Genomic DNA, 17,216 nt, shown 5'->3' with positions numbered 1-17,216 from the left:
CCAGAGCACCCCCATCCTCCTCCTCTTCCCTGAGCACCCTCAGCTGCCGCTGAGTCCTTCTAGCTTTTTCTCACAGGCCCTCAAGGACTCTAATCTTGTTTCCGTGTGGTGCACAGCACCCCCATGCCCCAAACCACTTCAAGGATTTCCATCCTGGCATCTTTATTTCCACAAGGAACCGAAATTCAGCTCTATTCACAAGTCAGGCCCTTTGCAGGAAGGGGCCGGGGGTGTGTGGGAAGGTCCTCGCTCCAAAAACTAGGTTCCCTAAGCTTTCAGAGGGAACGAGAAGAGGAAGCAAGAGTGGTACAGCACGAGAGAGACAGGAAATGGAAACAAATCTTGCCTCTTCTCAGCAGAGGTTCTCTAGACACTGGTCTGAAGTTTAGAGCAGAAGTGGGCGGGCCGGGGTGCATCCTGGGCGGGGCGTGCCTGTCTGTGGCTGCAGCCTCAATGGGCCGGTGGCCACACTTCATAAGACCTTTGCAGTGACTGCTCTGGCCCCTGTGGCTCAGCTGGTTGGAGCATCATCCTGTGGACAAGTGTTCGAGGGTTTGATTCTGGTCAGGGCACGTGCCCAGGCTGTGGCTTCGATCCCTGGTTGGGGTGCCTATGAAAAGGCAGACAACCACTGTTTCTCTTACACATCAATGTTTCTCTCTCCGCCCCCTCTATCAAAAAAGCACTGAAAAAACATCCTCGGGTGAGGATTAAAAAAAAGAAAAAACACCCTTGCAATTACTTGTTAAGACTTTTAAATAGGGAGATTAATTCTGGAAAAAGGAAAACCATAGGAGCAGGGAGCAAATCCTTGGTTGCCAGGAGAGGAGGGGGTTTTGACTACAGAGGCTGGGTTGGCATGAGAGTCTGCGGGGCTAATGGAACAACTCTATATCTTTCTCTTTAAATATTTATTTATTTGTTTTTAGAGAGAGGGAGAGAAACATCAATGAGTGGTTGCCTCTCACGCGTCCCCTACTGGGGACCTGGCCCACAACCCAGGCATGTGCTCTGACTGGGAATCGAACTAGTGACCCTCTGGTTCACAGTCCAGTGCTCAATCCACTGAGCCACACCAGCCAGGGCTGTATCTTAATTATGGTGGTGGTTACATTACGTGCTAGCATCTTCCATGCAGCATCACTTCCATTTTTTCTTGTAAAAAACAAGAAACGATTGAAATTTGGTCAGGAGAGAACAGGTTAAATTATCTAGGTGAGAATAAAGCAGCTGTTTAAAAAAAGACAAAGGAAATAAAGACAGTCTTTTGGACTGAATTGAAACAGTCTTCAAAATATATTCTTTATTACCTCAATAAGAAAAGTAAACTTAGCCCTGGCTAGCGTGACCCAGTGTGTTGAGCGCCTGCCTATAAACCAAAGGGTCACCAAATTGATTCCCGGTCTAGGGCACATGCCTGGGTTTCAGTCCAGGTCCCTGGTAGTGGGTGCACAAGAGGCAACCACCATTGATGTTTCTCTCCCTCTCCCTTCCCCTCTCTAAAAAATAAATAAGATCTTTTTTTAAAAAGTGAGTTTAAGATTGGAGGAGTCTGCCCTGGCCGGGTGCCCAGTTGGTTGGAGCATCATGCCGTACACCAAAAGGTTGTGGGTTCAATTCTTGGTCAGGGCACACACCTGGGTTCAGGTTCGATTTCTGGTCGGGGTGGGCACAGGAGGCAACCAATCAATGTTTCTGTCTCACATTGATGTTTCTCTCCCTCTCCCCCTTACCCTCTCTCTAAAATCAATAAACATATCCTGGGGTGAGGATTTTTTAAAAGAATAAAATCAAAGAATTTTGTCACAAAAAAGTATTTTTAAGAAAAACAAGAGAAGCCCTGACTGGTTGGCTTAGTGGGTTGGGTGTTGTCCTGTGAACCAAAAAGTTGCCGGTTTGATTCCCAGTCAGGGCACATGGGAGCATGTGAGAGGCAACCACTCACAATGATATTTCTCTCCTCCTCTCTCTAAAAATAAGTAAATAAAATCCTTTCTATTTTAAAATAGAAAACCTCTTTGGAAAATTATCATTATTTTAAAAAAGGAAGAGGTAAAAATATTTTTAACCATCTGCTATCATCTTTTTTTAAAGATTTTATTTACTTTTTTAGAGAAGGAAAGGGAGGGAGAGAAACATCAATATGCAAGAGACACATCAGCTGCCTCTCACATGGCCCAACTGGGGACCTGGCCCAAAGCCAAGGCATGTACCCTGACTGGGAATCGAACCAGTGACCTGGCCGCAGGCCATCACTCAACCCACCTAGCCATGCCAGCCAGGGCTGCTATCATATCTATTAAAAGAAGAAGAATTGGAGTATATTCACTTAAACCTCTGTAAATTCTTTCCGGAAAGAGACACTGGTTATGTGTGAACTTCATGAAAGGAAGACTTCATTTTAAAACATTTTATTTCTGATTTAGAGGGGAAGGGAGGGAGAAAGAGAGGGTCAGAAATATCATGCCCCAGGGGACTGAACCTGCAACCCAGGTGGCCTTTCGGTGTGTGGGACAATGCCCAATGAACTGAACCACACCGGCTGGGGTGGAGGACTTCATTTTTAGTATATAGCATCTTGTATATTTAGAATTTCATGTTCTGTGAGTATATTGCCAACATTTTTAAATAACCAAATCATGCTAAAGGTTTTAAAAATGCTTCTGGGGAGAACCCCTAAGAGTGATGAGATGCAGCTCAGCCTGCCTTCAAAACTTGTTCTGCACAAGTCATTTGTCACTGCGTGTGAATAGTTGAACGATAAAAAAAATCTACGAAATTGCCCTACTTCTCCATAAACCAATTCTCCCGCCGAAGCCACTAGGGGGCAGTATATTACCATAACAAAAAGTTTGGAATCCACACATTTGGAATCAAATTCCAACCTTCCCCGGGGGAACGGTCACAAATTCTGGGTGAATCAGAAAACAGTTAACTAGAGGCACCAGAAATTGAACAGAAACAGGCAGAAACGGGATGGAAACTGAAACTCAGAAAAAGGAAAGGCAGAGGGCAAGTTTCTCATTTGTACGCCTTCAGCTTCCATGCAGCTGAACCATGAGAGACAGCTAAACACCCAGGGAGGAAACTCCACAGGCTTCCGGAGTTGAAGCACCACAGCAACGGGAAAGCGAGGGATAAATCTGGAAAAGAGAGGGTTTATCCCAAATATCTTATGGAAACTCTGCTCAAATATCTAGCTGACCCTGAACCAGACGCAGGGGGTACACTTCAGGAAGTCCAACCAAACCTAAAAACATAGCGAGCTGAACATAAGTTAAATTTTACAAAAGAGACAGAGATTATAGTTTCAGTCCAACCAAAAGAATTGCATGTTTATATTCTAGAAGCAAAAAGTTGGAATGTGAAAGTGAAAAACAATTACAACAATATAAACATACTTAGAGATCAATTTAACAGAAGATAACCCTGGCTGGTGTGGCTCTGTGGATTGAGCGTGGGCTGTGAACCAAAGGGTCACTGGTTCGATTCCCAGTCAGGGCACACATCTGGGTTGCAGGCCAGGCCCCCAGTGGGGGGCGCCTGGGAGGGAACCACACATTGATGTTTCTCCCTCTTTCTCCCTTCCCCTTTATCTAAAAATAAATAAATAAAATCTTAAAAAAAAAGATATAAGGTCTTCGCCCCAAAACCCACAAAACATCCCTGAAACCTATAAAACCTACAAAGCAATACTTAAGTCAATGGGAAGTTATACCATGTTCATGGATTGGGAGACTTTATATTAAGTTGTCGGTTCTCTAGACATTGGTCTAGAGCAGCAATTTCCAACCTTTTTCACCTCATGGCACACATAAACTACTAAAATCCTAGGGAACACCAAAAGTATATTACTTCTTGCTGATCTGACTTAAAAAATAGGTATAATCTGGATTCATTCACACCAGCTTGCTATTGTTGTTGGATGTTGTCATTTTTTTTTATTTGACAATCTGAAATAAAAGAGGTCAGGGCCCCTAATAGTCACTTATTGCGTGTCTTCAAAATCCTTGTGGCACACTGGTCAGAAATCACTGGCCTATAGGTTTACAGCCTCGCCCTACGATATTTCCATCTCTTTCTCTCCCAGAAGGAAAAGGAAAAGAAAACATCATCAAATATGGGGGTGTCTATGACTTAACACAGGAAAGTGATTTCTCTTTCTTTTAGTTGCTTGTGATGTTTTCCATGAGCTTTATTTTTAAAAGCAATTTGAGGGTTACAGAAAAATTAGTGAGAAGTATGGAGAGTTCCCATATACCCCTTTGCCCCACTCCCCCTATTATTAACATCTTGCATTCATGGGGTGCTTTGTTATAATTGGTAAGCCAATATTAATACAGTATTTTTTTGTTTGTTTGTTTTCCATTTATTTTCAGAGAAGGGCAAGGGAGGGAGACAGAGAGGGAGAGAAACATCAATGTGTGGTTGCCTCTCGAGTGCCCCCTACTGGGGACCTGACCTGTCCCCGCAACCCAGGCATGTGCCCTGACTGGGAATTGAACCAGCGACCCTTTAGTTCACAGCCTGCACTCAATCCATGGAGCCACACCAGCCAGGGCTTAATACAATATTAATCGAAGTGCATAGATATTAAGGGTTCATTCTTTGTTTGGTACATTCTACAGGTTTTGACAAATGTGAAATAATATTAATGCATCATACAGAATCCTTTCACTGCCCTAAAAAGCAGGGGCTTTTCTAAAGCAAACCTGGAAGTATACCATGCGTAAGAGTGGACACATCACAGGCAGCTGGGTGAATTTTTACCCCCTCAGGGAAGCTCCTCGCTCAAGACCAGCCCCCCACAACCAGCCTGAGGTCCGTCATCCTCCCCCAGACGGGAGCACCAGCCCTATTTCTCACCCCTAGCTTCAGTTTGCTTGCTCTTGAATTTCCTGTCAATGGAATCATGCAGCACGCCATCGTCTGCGTCCAGTTCCTCTGCTCAGCGTAACCTTTCTGGCCGTCCTCCGTGCCAGTGGGGTTCCTTGAGTTCCCCCCTCCCACTTCCCGTGCTTTTCCCTGGCCGAGGCCCCACCATGCACTTACCCCTTCTGTGGTGAGCTGATGGGCTGTTGCCCGTGTAGCACTATTATGATTAAAGTTGCTACAAACTTTATTCTGGTGATTTCCTTTCCATTCAGGAGCTACCAGGAGTGGAATCGCTGGGACCGACTACGAAGAATTTAACCAGGGGGGCTCACGGGACTGCAGGAGGGACACATGTCTCCATCAAGGCCTCCTCCTTTCGCAGCTGCCTCAACTCGGCAGCAGGGACTGTCATCCTGTCTGCTCAGTACCCTCCAGGGGCCCCCAGCTCAGTGAGAGTAAACTGTTCCGTTATTTCTGGGTCTCTGTCCCCCTTTACCTTGTCCCATCAATCTGGGACCATGATGACCTGATCCTGGTTCCCTCTGTGCCCTCCTGTCCCACCGGTCCCTCCCTCAGTCCAGTCACACTGACCTCCTTGCGGATCCTCACTCACACCAGGCCCACCCCCACCTCAGGGCCTTTGTATGTGCTGTTCCCTCTACCTGGACCGCTCTCCCCCCCAGGGCTCCCTCCCTCGATGGTGGCCACTTGATTGGCAGAGCGTGGCCATTGCTTGCTACACAGAAAGCAGAGCTTTCTGGCTTGTTCCCTGCTGGGTCTAGGCTGCCAGTTCCATTTTTCACCCCTAGGAACGCCCTCAAACGCTGTCAACATCCAGAATGCCCCTTTCAAATGCCCAGTCCCCTCCTTCAGCCCGCAGTCCCCCCAACTGGCAGCCTGCTCCTCTCCCAGTCACAGCCCCCCTCCTTCCTCCCCCAGGCTTCCGACAGGAACCCCGCAGAGAGACACACAGAGGAGGCCCAGCACCGGGTTTTATTGTTTCCCTGGCAGAGAGGAGGCATCCTGGGGACGGTGCCTGCGGGGCGAGTGTGGGAGGGGAGCATTTCCTGACTGTGGTGAGAGGCTCAGATTTCGAGCTGTGGGTTGGGGAGGCTCTTGGAGGCTGAGCTTGATGTGGGGAGCCATGGGCTGGGCTGGGCTGGGCTGGGCTGAGCTGTTCTGCCAGTGAGGGATGGGTGGTCCCTCACTCTTCAGGCCTGTGAGAGGCCCTGGGTGGGGCTGGGGGGAGGGCCGAGAGGGGACTGAGGGGTCTCACAGAGAACTTGACCAGGTGGGTCCAAGAGAGCCCAGGGGCAGAGGGACAGCCCAGGCTGTGTCCACGTCCTGCAGGGCTGGACACGGAGGGGGACCCAAGCACTGAGGCCCCTCCTCATATCGCCTCGTAGTTGTGGGTGCATGGAGGCTCAGAGCTCGTCGTGGTGACGGGTCAGGTCCTCGCCATAGTTGGTAGCCTGGCTGCCCACGAACATGTTCCAGTTGCCCAGGATCTCAGCCTTACTCAGACGCCCGTCCTGGACAGGTCAGAGGTCAGCAGGGACACCTCAGTCCCCTGCATATGAGGTCCACCTCTGCTAAACATGGCTCTCAGGGTCTCTGCCCCCTTACTCTGCGTCTCTGTCCCTCTCTCTCTGGGTTCCTGTCTCCTGCCCCCTTGGGTCTCTGTCCTCACCTTGAGATCTCTGTTCCACCCGTCCCTCGGCCCCTCTCCTGGTCTCTCTGCCTCTTCCTCCAGCCAAACAGTGACCCCCCGAGGCTCCCGGCCCAGCTCTTGGTCACTTGCGCCCACCAGGCCCCGCCCCCACCTCCCCCTCCAACCCGCAGCACCTTGTCCGTGTCGCTCTCGTGCAGCAGGTGGTTGGCCTCCACCAGCGGCTGGTCCTGGGCCGGGGGCAGCACCCAGTGGCCCACTTCCCGGCCGTCCAGGTGCCCGTCCTTGTTCAGGTCCCGGAAGTCCCGGAACTGGTCCCGCTCTGTCTGCACCCAGGCGGGCTCCTCCTCCCCCGGCTCCGCCGAGTACAGGTCCGCTGGGGTCAGGGTGAGAGGCCGACTCAGGGCCGGTGCCTGGGCCCAGCGGGGCCAGCTTGGGCTCCAGTCCCAGCTCTGACACGCCCTGATCAAGAGACCCCAGCCATGCCCTCCTCACTCTCTTTAGCCTCAGTTTCTTGTGTTTAAATAGGATGGATAAGAACGCCAGATTTACAGGTGCTGAAATTGACTACACGTGAAATTGACTTGATTGCCGGGTACACTGATGGGCTGAACAGTCAATCAGGTTGATGGATACCCACATGAAATACTGTGTGCATTTTTGTGGTCCATATGAAGGAAGGATGGGGTGAAGATGTTTCTGGAGAGATGACAGGAGATTCTACAAAGCTTACCTCACTCTAAGAGCCTCCCTGGAGACTGTTGGAGCCTCTCTTTTATTCCAATTATTTGTTTTTTGTTGTTGTTGTTTGCTTGCTTGCTTTAAAAGGAATTCTTTTTTTGTTTTAAGATTTTACTCACTTATTTTTAGAGAGAAGAGAAAGGAGGATGAAAGAGGGGGAGAGGAACACTGATGTGCAAGAGAAACATTGATAGATTACCCTACTGGGGATGTGGCCCGCAACCCAGGCATGTGCCCTGACAGGGAATTGAACCAGCGACCTTTCAGTTCACAGGCCGGCACTCAATCCTCTGAGCCACACCAGCCAGGGCTGTTCCAATTATTTATAAATGTTTGCAAAACTCTGCGTCCCCAGGACTGCCTGGAGAAAGTACTACCCCACAGATGGATTTCCTAGAACTTTCAACCTGACAAGCCTTTTATACCAGACACAAAGACACGATAATTAGCCTTCCTCCCCACAGGACCAGGCCAGCGAGCTGTCAGAGGATGTCATCTAGGATACAGCCAGCCACCTGCCTGCGCACAGACAGCCTCCAGGGACAGCAGGCACAGGGCTCCTCCCTCTTTTTAATGGTCCTAAGTCATCATTTCTTCTACGAAATGGCCATGGTAAATGGGAGTTGGGTGTTTCATTTTGTGCTAATAGGCGTACAACATAAAACCATTAGTGACAGTGCATTTCACAAAGTTATGCAACCAGACAGGATAGTGAGAAGCTGGGAGAATTCCTTGGCATGTAGACTAGGGAAACGGAGACAGAGCTGAACACAGTGGCCGAGCAATTTACAGCCAGATGCAGAAGCTCCCCTCCCTGGAGATAACATCTAAGCCTCAGCTGTATCTCAGCTGCAGGCCAAGAAAAGCAGCAAAACCAGACAGGCCGAGCCAGGACCAACTGCGATGACAAGGACCCCCTGCCCTGGCGCTGACCAATCGATCAGTGGAGACCAGGACCTTGAAAACTGATGAATGTTCTATTGAACCTTCCCCTGAGCCCTCCCCTAAGATTCCGCCTGAAGAAAGAGAGAAACACTCAAGACAAAGGACCCAGGGCACAGGCTGTCCCTTGGGGGCGCCCCCGCCATTCCCTTCCCCCCTCCTTCCCCCTCAGGCAGCATCTCCTAACCTCTAAGGAACCCTGAGGCTTCCAACCAGGGGAGCCGTGGGCGGTGGCGGTTCCTCCCAGGCTCACCCCCTGCACCCGTCCCCAAGGCCCCCTTTCCTCTGACTTCCCAGCGAGCTACGGCAGCCCCGCCTGGGCTCTCCTGTTGCTTCTTCTATGCTAACCCCTTCCCTGCTTCACTGTCCCCGGCTTTAACAAATGTACCCTCACAGTCACCTGGACTGGTGCTGTGAAACCTTTCCTGCCAAAGTCAAGAACCCGCACACTGCCGGCTGGCCCCAGGCAGACCCGCTGAGGGCCAGGCCCCCTGTCTGGTGGCACAGCCTCCACCCAGAACATCTTCATCCCCCTCAAGGGCACTTCTCTCTCACTAGGTAGTAACTCCCCGGCCCCCCTCTGTCCCTGCCTCTGTCCTGCCCCTGACAACCACTAATCTACTTTCTTTCTCGATGTGTTTTCCTATTCTGCATGCGTCATATAAATGGAGTCATACAATATTGTGCTCTTCCACTTAGCACGGTATTTTCAAGGTTTCACCCACAGTGTAGGATGGATCAGCACTTCATTCCTTTCTGTGGCCAAAATGTATTCTATTGCCTGGATCTGCCCCTTTTGTTTATTCATGCACCCATGGATGGGGATTTGTGCTGACTATACAGGGTCATACACAGGGGGTGCTCTATTACCCCCATTTACAGATGGGAAAACTGAGGCTCAGGCAGCCAGGGACTCGTTTACCGTCACATGGTCCAGAGGTGGCAGGCGGGTACCAGGCAGGCTGACTCTGGAGCCTGCACCTGTAAGCAGAGGGCACCCCTATCTCTCCCATCTCCCCTGACAGCCCCCCCAGCCTGGGTCAGGGCCTGCAATGCCCCCCAGTCCCCCTCATTCATGCCCTTCCCACCACCATTCAACAGGGCAAAGTTACATTTCTTTGGAAGATCCTGGGGTTTTGCCCATGTCCCTGTCCCCAGAGCCCCTCAGGACCCCCCCAGCTGGGGTGTCAGGGCAGAAACCTGGGGTCTGCCTGCCGGGACTCAAGGCCCGCCCCACCTGAGTAGTAGGTGACCTCAGTCAGGTATTGTTCCCTCTGGGTCTCAGCTTCCTTATCTATAAAGCAGGGTGACAGTGCCATCCCACAGGGCTGCTGTGAGGGTCCGGTGAATTTATTTCTGAGATGGGACCACAGTCACCGCAACCTTGGGGTCGGCCACTGTTCGGATTCAGCTGTGATGCTCGAGTTCTTTCTTGCAAACCAATAAACGCTTAAATAAAAATGTCCTGCCTGCGGGTTTGTTCCATGAAGACATTCTACAGGAAAATGTGTTCAAACTTCTAACAGTCCCATACGTAACAGCTTTCCACTCAACTAATGTCTTTGGCCCCGGAGGGCAAGGACAGAGGCAGGACCACCAGGCCGTTTGGAGGTGTCATATGGCTCCCTGACAGCTCAAGTAATTGGTGACATAGACACTTTGCTGTCTAAGTGCAGGTTCAGGACAAGCTTCCCACCCCCGGTAAATGCAGCCCCTGAGCCCTAATTGTGTAGAAACTTCAGACCCTTCCGGAAGGGACCTGGTCTGTGACAGTCTGGGCTGTGTCCCAACCACTAGCTTGTTCAGTGAGTGCTTCTTGGTTCTGGTACACAGTAGGTGCTTGATAAATGCTTCTTCGGTCTGACATACAGGAGGTATTCAATAAGTATTTCCTGGGCCCAGCCCACAGTACGGGTTTCATAAAGATTTGTTGGGTCTGGCTGATGTGGCTCAGTGGATTGAGCACCAGCCTGTGAACCAAAAGGTCACTGGTTCAATTCCCAGTCAGGGCACATGCCTGCATTGAAGGCCAGGTCCCCAGTAGGGGGTGTGTGAGAGGCAACCAATCAGTGTATCTCTCATACATTGAGGTTTCTCTCCTTCTCCTTCCCTCCTCCTCTCTAAAAATAAATAAATAAATAAATAAATAAAATCTAAAAAAAAAAAATGTGCTGGGCTTGATACACAGTGGATGATGGATAAAAGATTTGGGTGCCTGGCACATAGTAGATGCTCAATAAATGTTTGGTGGGTACATGAACTCAAGCAGCACCCAACCCCCCCCAACCCCCCACATCAGAGGGCCTTTGCTTTATAATGCACTGGGCTGTCCCCAGGCCCAGGAGGGGACAGGGGCGCTCAGGTCCCACTCACCGATGTACTCTTCCACTTGGATGTAGCCGTCCTTGTTCTTGTCCAGGTCCTCCAGGGTTTCCTGGGGAGAGAGAGGCAGTGGGGCTGGCTCCCAAGGGGAACAGACCCCTGGGATCGGAGCGTGAGGTTACTTCTGGGCATCCCATTCTGGGGTGGCTGGGCGGCCGGGTGTTGGAACAGCCTCAAAAGGGTGCAACTGTCCCCAGGGGCACGTGGGAAATTTGGGGGCCTTCTGCAGTGCCAGAATGATGCAGGCCCTCTCCGCACTTAATGGGTGGGGCCATGGAACCTAGGTGTCCTGATGCACAGGTTGGTTAACACAAGGAGAGGTGACCTGCATCCCTAACCACTTCTTCATGGCCCAGGCCACATTCTCAAGGGCGGAAGCCTCTTCCCCTTTAAAAGGCAGATGCTAGACTCTCACTCCAATTTGCTTATAAGCACGAAGTATGTGGTGAACACGCTGATGTTTTAGGGCTGACAGATATAATGCAGGATTCTCCATTTCCTTCCCTGTCTGGGGAACAACAAGTAACTCTTCGGTATGAGTCCATCCCACACCACGTTGCCCACATACTTACAGTACAGGAGGTTGAGTTACTTCAATTTCAGATAAATGGTGTTTTAGTAAGAGTATGTCCCCAGTATGGTGTGGGACAGACTTATACTAATCCCAAATACTGTGTGGGATATACTTACAGTAAAAAAAATAATTTGTTGTTACAAATTCAAGTGTAATTGGATGTCCTCTGTGATTTGGTAAACTGATGACTTTATAACACTTACATATTGAAATTCCTGTCATTTGCTCTGGCTGGTGTGGCTCAGTGGATTCAGCACTGGCCTGCAAACCAAAGGGTTACAGGTTTGATTCCCAGTCAGGACACATGCCTGGGTTGCCAGCTAGGTCCCCAGTAGCAGGAGTGCAAGAGGCAACCACACATTGATGTTTCTCTCCTTCTTTTTCTCCCTCCCTTCCCCTCTCTCTAAAAATAAATAAAACAATAAAATCTTTAAAAGAAATAAAAGAAGGACACTGGGTCTCGCAGATTAGGAAGTGTAAGGGGTTCAAGAAGCCTGGGTTAATGATATCTCTCCTCTCTGATCCCCATTAATCCAGTGATTCCTGTCCTGTAGCTGTATTGACATGTGTGTGTAGAATGACATATGAGCATTTATACCCCAGGCCAGTTTTCCATGTATAAACTCATCTAGTCCCCATAACCACCCTCCAGTACCATCATTCTACAGATAAGGATATTCAGGTCCAGAGAAGTTAAGTAACTTGCCTAAGGTCACACAGCCAGGAAGCAGCAGGGCTGGGATTTGAACCCAGGCCTTCTGGCCTTTGAGCTCCTGATCCTAATGGCCCCGCCATAGACCCTCAAAGCAGCTTTAGAAATGGAGACACAAGAACGGGGTCACCTCTGGGACCAGACTGCAGGGGACAGGGTGGGGACACAGGAGGAAAAAAGAGGGTTCACCTTTGTGGTATCTTTTGGGGGTTTAACCACATCAGTTGCTGAGGAGTTGGGCATGATACAAGTGGGCATAAACCATGCCACTAATAGTGACACTGGGGCGACAGGGTGGGGTGGAGATGTCACCCGCCATTGACTGGCGCTTGCAGCCTGGGTTTCCTGAGGAAGGTGCTGGACGACCGGGTAACCGGAACTCCCAGGGTGTACGGCGGAAGGCAGGCCCTCACTCACGGCCACCACGACGTCTCGCATGTGAGGGAACTCCTCCGGGTGTAAGAAGGCTGTCAGCTCCTCCCGAGTGGCCCGCAAGTCCCCATCCTGGTCAGCTGCCCGGAAACGCCGCTCGTCCCGAGCCAGCATCTTCTTGTAGGTCTCTGCGTCTTCCACGTCGTGAAATTCTTCACCTAGGAAAGAGCTCAGTGAGATGTGCTTTCGTGGAGGTGACACCAGGTGTGTTGAAGAGAAAGACAAAGGGGTCCAACTTGGGGCTACAGGGCAGGAAGACCTCCCCTGGATTAACGATACATGACACATATCCATCATTTGCATGCACTCGCTACTTCCTTGGCTTACAAGCCAAGCTCTTCACCTACACTGCATTGAACCCTCCCAAAAAGCAAGTGGAGTTCTTTTGTTTAGTCTCACTTCATGAATGAGAACCTGACTCCCAGGGAGGAATTAACTCGCCCAAGGTGCTACAGCCAAGAATGATGATGGCCTATGAGTTAACACTGGCCAGTGGAGCCCCAGTCATGCTCTGGGGCAGGAGGTTATTCTGCTGGACAGAGTGGAGGGAAGGGCATTTTCAACAGAAGGAACAATATGTGCTGAGTGAGTTCAGGGAAACAACAGAATATCCATTTGACTGGGGAAGAAAATGCAAACAAACGAACCCGGAGGGGTGGGCTGGGTGGGCCTGAGGAGCTGGGACTCTCTCCTGGGGGCCCAGGGGAGTCACGGGGGACTGTGAGTATCGGAGGATCAGGATAAACTCTGGATGCACAAGATCCCTTGGCAGATGTATGAGGGACAGGCTGGGCTGAGGGTACAGGAAGGAGAGAACCAGAGCTGTGAGGGCCCAGGGCTGGGGTGTGAGGACAGGGAGGAGGGAACCCGAAAGTCAGCAGGCAGAGTAAATGGCTTTGGGGTTCTCAGATGAAAGGCCAGAGGTCAGGGGCATGGAAGGTAGATGTCCCTGGTCAAGGATCTGAAGTACCCGCCCCGCCCCCCACCACCCCTTCCCCATCCTGGAATTATAAAGGCTGTAGATGCCAGAATGAGAAGCCAGAAATCAGAGATTGGTGGTTTCAGGGTGATGAGGTTTTGAAGAAGGTAGACCCTGGCCGAGGATCTACCTTCAGAGGTGAAGAGGATCAGAGGTCAGAGGTCAGGAACTCGGACAATGAGCTAAAAGATTCTCAGGACGAAGGGTCAAAAAGGTCAGGGCCAGTGCGTGTGTGAGGAACAGGGGTCAGGGTCTCGCCGCATACCAGGCGCGTAGTAGCCATAGGTGGCGTTGCGCAGCTCCTCCCAACCCACACGCCCGTCGCGGTCCGTGTCGTACGTGTGCCAGGCCGCGCTCACAGAGTCCTGTATGTGCCGTTGCTGTGTGTGTGCGATCCACGAGCGGAGCTCGGCCAGTGACACCCAGCCGTCCCCGTCCCCGGCGCGGTCCATGCGGTCCACTATGCGCCTGTGGGCCGGGTCGGGACGCAGGTCAGTCTCAGGCCCCGCCCACACTGGGGGTTCCCGCCTTTGCCCAGGCTCCGCCCCTGAGCAGAGCCATGCCCCCACCTGAGGCACACCTCTTCTAACAGGTGTAAAAATGCTGTCCTATAGCCGCCCACAAAACGGAGGAGACACAGGTCAGTCCCGAGACCGCGCCCACCTCAGGGTTCGGCTCCCTAAGGCCATCACGCCCTTCCGACACCCAGCAGGCCTACGGCCGGTGCGGTGGTCCACAACACGCCGGGTGGGGGAGAAACCCGAAATAGGCCAAGGCCACACCCTCCGCCGTGGCTGAGCCCCTCAGCCCCGCCTGCGCTCCATCTCCCGCTGGTTCTCGGAGTTGGAGTAGGGACAGGGAAAGGGACACCCATTGCGTCCTTGTCCCGCAGGGCTCCTGTCCCAAAACTGCCTCTGAACTACAACTGCCACGGCCACACAACTCTCGCCGTCTCCGGCCCGGCCCCGTGTCCCGCCCCTCTTCCCTGGCTCTGCCAGTTTCAGAATCTCCCTTCTAACTCTCCTCTAACGCCTGCTGCTCTGCCCCCTCCCTGGATGCGCCGGTCAATTTCAGGTCCCTCTCCTTCCAGCCCTGCTTCGCGCAGCGCCCCCTACCTTTCCCCAGACGTTAGCAGCTATTGACCTATCATCCGCAATGCCGTGGGTCAGGTGGCTTCTCTCAGGTCTCGTCTGTGGGCTCCCAGACCCCATGCCGCTCTCCTGGCCACATCTGGCCAGTGGTTGAGGTCCTCGCCCAACTGCTAACAGAGCGCTCAAGGAAGGAGCCTTATCTGTCTCTGTCTCTAACCCCTTGAGACCCACTCACCAGGGTCGAATCTGAGCCGGCCCTGCTGCTCCCTCCAGAGTCAGGCGTCTCAGCTAGGATCGGTTGGAGACGGGCTCTGTCCCTAGGACTCACATTCTACCTGGAGGTTTAAGTGGTTGCTAAGAGCTTGGGGTTCCACAACTAGATATTCTAGGTTCAAACTCTGAACCCTCCTCCTACGGGCTGTGTGACTGTGGGTAAGTCATTTAACCCCTCTGTGCCTCAGTTCCCCACTCTGTAAAATGGGGATACATAGCAGAACTTGGCAGTGGGAAATAAATACCAGAACTTGGCCTGGGAAAGCACTTAAAACAAGTGCCTGGCATCGCAGTAAGTGCTGTGCCAAGTACGTTAGCCTCTCACTGCTTTTCCTCTCCCATGCCTGCTTCACCCAGCCCCATCCCAGCACAGTCTCCCAGCCGGAGACCTGGCCACCACAGCAGTGTCCGCCCTGGTCTAGGTGCCACCATCTCTCATCTCCCACCTGCATTGCAGTGACTTCCTCAGTGGGCTTCCTGCTTCTGACTCTACATAGGCTGTTTCCCAAAAGGCAACCAGAGGGATTCTGTTAAAACCCAAGTCAGCTCACGTCCTCCCTCTAAAGCCCCCATCTCATGGCTCTCATCTCACTCAGAGAAAAGCTTCAATCTTCCCTTGTGGCCCTGGCTGGTATGGCTCAGTGGAATGAGAAAGGGCTGCGAACCGAAGGGTCGTGGGTTCGATTCCCAGTCAACGCACATGACTGGGTTGCGGGTCGGGTCCCCAGTAGGGGGTACACGAGAGGCAACCACACATTGATGTTTCTCTCCCTCTGTTTCTCCCTCCTTTCCCCTCTCTCTAAATACAAATGAATAAGATCTTAAAAAACCCCACAAAACTCCACTTGTGGCCCAAAAGACCCTCCCTGCCCTGCCACTCTGTTCCCTCTCTGCCACCACCTCTCTGTCCAGTGGCTCATTGGGCTCCAGCCACACCTGACTCATTGTTCCTCGAACACACAGGCCTCCTCCTGCCTCAGGGCATTTGCACTTAAATTTCCCTCTGCCTGGCACGCCAATCCCGCACATGCTGGCACGGCCCAGGTATTCTCACGGAGGCCTCCCCTGACCTCTCTGTTCTAAATTACAACCCTGAATCTCCTGGTCCCCATCTTTCTCCTACCCCCATCTTTCTCTTACCCGAGACGGGCTTGGCTTTCTTCTGGGCTGAGTTGGTCGAATTCCTTGGCCACCTCTCGTCCCAGGAAAGCCTCATGGTCGTACTGGAAGTTCCCGTGGGCGTCATCATGAGGGGCCTCGCTCAGGGGAGCCTGCTGGTGCACCCTCCCTGAGCCATGAGGGCCGGCCTCAGGGGAGGGCTTCCCCTGGACCCCCTGCCTGAGCAGCCAGAGCAGCAGCAGAAGTGATGGTCGCCACGTCATCAGTCCCTGGGAAGTGGCGGAGGCTAGGAGTCAGGAGTCACAGGGAAAAGGACAGAGACCGATTGGGAGGGTGGGGGGAGGGGAGACAGAACAGGACAGAGATGGTAGCTGGCCTCAAAGTTTTGGGCTCAAGGAGGGCGGGAGCGGCAGGGGAGGGCTGGGTTCTTAGGAGATAAAACCAGCTTTGGGGACTGTGGGGACTGAATCTTTCTTTTGAAGGAGTTCCAGAGGGGTCCCAGAGCTGCGAGTGGGGAGACTCAAGCAGGAGACGTGGCACACTTCCCACGCAAAGTGTGGGGCAGGGTCATGGTTAAAAAAAGAAGTCATGCAAGGTCCCAGGCGTCGTTCCCAGTCTGAACTCTCATCCTCGACCCAAGCGGACCTGAGCCGTCCGACCTGCGCCGGCCACCCGCCCTCGCCTCTGTTTACCGGGTTCTCCGGCCTCGCAGCCTTCTCCACGCTCCGCTCTGCGTTCTCCAAAAAGATGCCCAATTTGGCTGCTCTCCAGGCAGGCCGACCTCCCTCAGAGCGAGGCCCCGCCCCCCGACCAATGCGCTGAGGAGGACCCCCCACAGGGCGGGGCCGCAGACAGAGGGGCGGGCAGCGGACGCCCCTCGCCACGTCCACAAAGGAAAGCTTGGCGCGCGAGGATCAGCCTCGCCCCTCCCCAGGCCGGGGCGTAGTGGGCGAAGCGGGAGTGACGCGGCCTGGAAGAACTACAACTCCCGATAGGCTTCGGGTCGTCATACCCCACAACTTCCAGATTTTCTAACTCTGAAGCCTCATGGGAGATTTGTTTTTATCTTTTCCTCTTTGTCAGCATAATTTAAGAAAGAAGGGAACCCAGGGACCAGAGGAGCTATCCCCTTCCCGGACAGAGGGAACTACATTTCCGCTCTACCAAGGAGCCAGGTCAGGCTGCAGCCAAGAATTCCTCAAAATGCCTGGCACAGCGTAGGCATTTGGTAGATATTTGTGAAATTTACGAATGAAAAATATATGACTTGGCCCTGGCTGGTGTAGCTCAGTGGATTGAGCGCGGGCTGTGAACCAAAGGGTGGCAGGTTCGGTTCCCAGTCAGGGCACATGCCTGGGTTGTGGACCAGGTCCCCAGTGGGGGCCACCTGAGAGGCAACCACACATTGATGTTTCTCTCCCTCCCTC

General features: G+C 52.3%; 1 protein-coding gene across 2 annotated transcripts; it reads right to left on the bottom strand.

Annotated features, from left to right (window-relative positions):
• Positions 1 to 5,859: 5,859 nt before the first annotated feature.
• On the bottom strand, positions 5,860 to 16,716 carry RCN3 (reticulocalbin 3). Of its 2 annotated transcripts, none has more exons than XM_045856370.1 (7): positions 16,482 to 16,716; positions 15,811 to 16,075; positions 13,572 to 13,774; positions 12,313 to 12,485; positions 10,601 to 10,661; positions 6,721 to 6,920; positions 5,860 to 6,407 (listed from the first exon to the last, which is right to left on the bottom strand). In XM_045856370.1, the coding sequence occupies exons 2-7, from the start codon at positions 16,050 to 16,052 to the stop codon at positions 6,300 to 6,302; spliced, it is 987 nt and encodes a 328-aa protein (XP_045712326.1). In that variant the 5' UTR covers positions 16,053 to 16,075; positions 16,482 to 16,716; the 3' UTR covers positions 5,860 to 6,299. The 2 variants fall into 2 exon arrangements, with proteins under 2 accessions (XP_045712326.1, XP_045712325.1); XM_045856369.1 differs by having other exon boundaries at positions 15,811 to 16,058; positions 16,482 to 16,715.
• Positions 16,717 to 17,216: the final 500 nt, after the last annotated feature.

This window comes from Phyllostomus hastatus, unplaced genomic scaffold (assembly GCF_019186645.2).
Source record: "Phyllostomus hastatus isolate PE091 unplaced genomic scaffold, TTU_PhHast_1.1 phas_scaffold_1224, whole genome shotgun sequence".
In the NCBI taxonomy this organism is placed as follows: Eukaryota; Metazoa; Chordata; class Mammalia; order Chiroptera; family Phyllostomidae; genus Phyllostomus; species Phyllostomus hastatus.
The sequence above is the reverse complement of the archived record's forward strand: the minus strand, read 5'-3'. Positions and strand labels throughout refer to the sequence as shown.

Excerpts from the sequence above, each read along its gene's own strand:
- RCN3 (XM_045856370.1), bottom strand. The coding sequence starts at position 16,052 with ATGACGTGGCGACCATCACTTCTGCTGCTGCTCTGGCTGCTCAGGCAG. Across the intron at positions 13,775-15,810 it reads GAAAGCCAAGCCCGTCTCGG|GCGCATAGTGGACCGCATGG; the intron begins GTAAGAGAAAGA and ends CCCGGCCCACAG. Across the intron at positions 10,662-12,312 it reads TGCGAGACGTCGTGGTGGCC|GAAACCCTGGAGGACCTGGA; the intron begins GTGAGTGAGGGC and ends CTCTCTCCCCAG.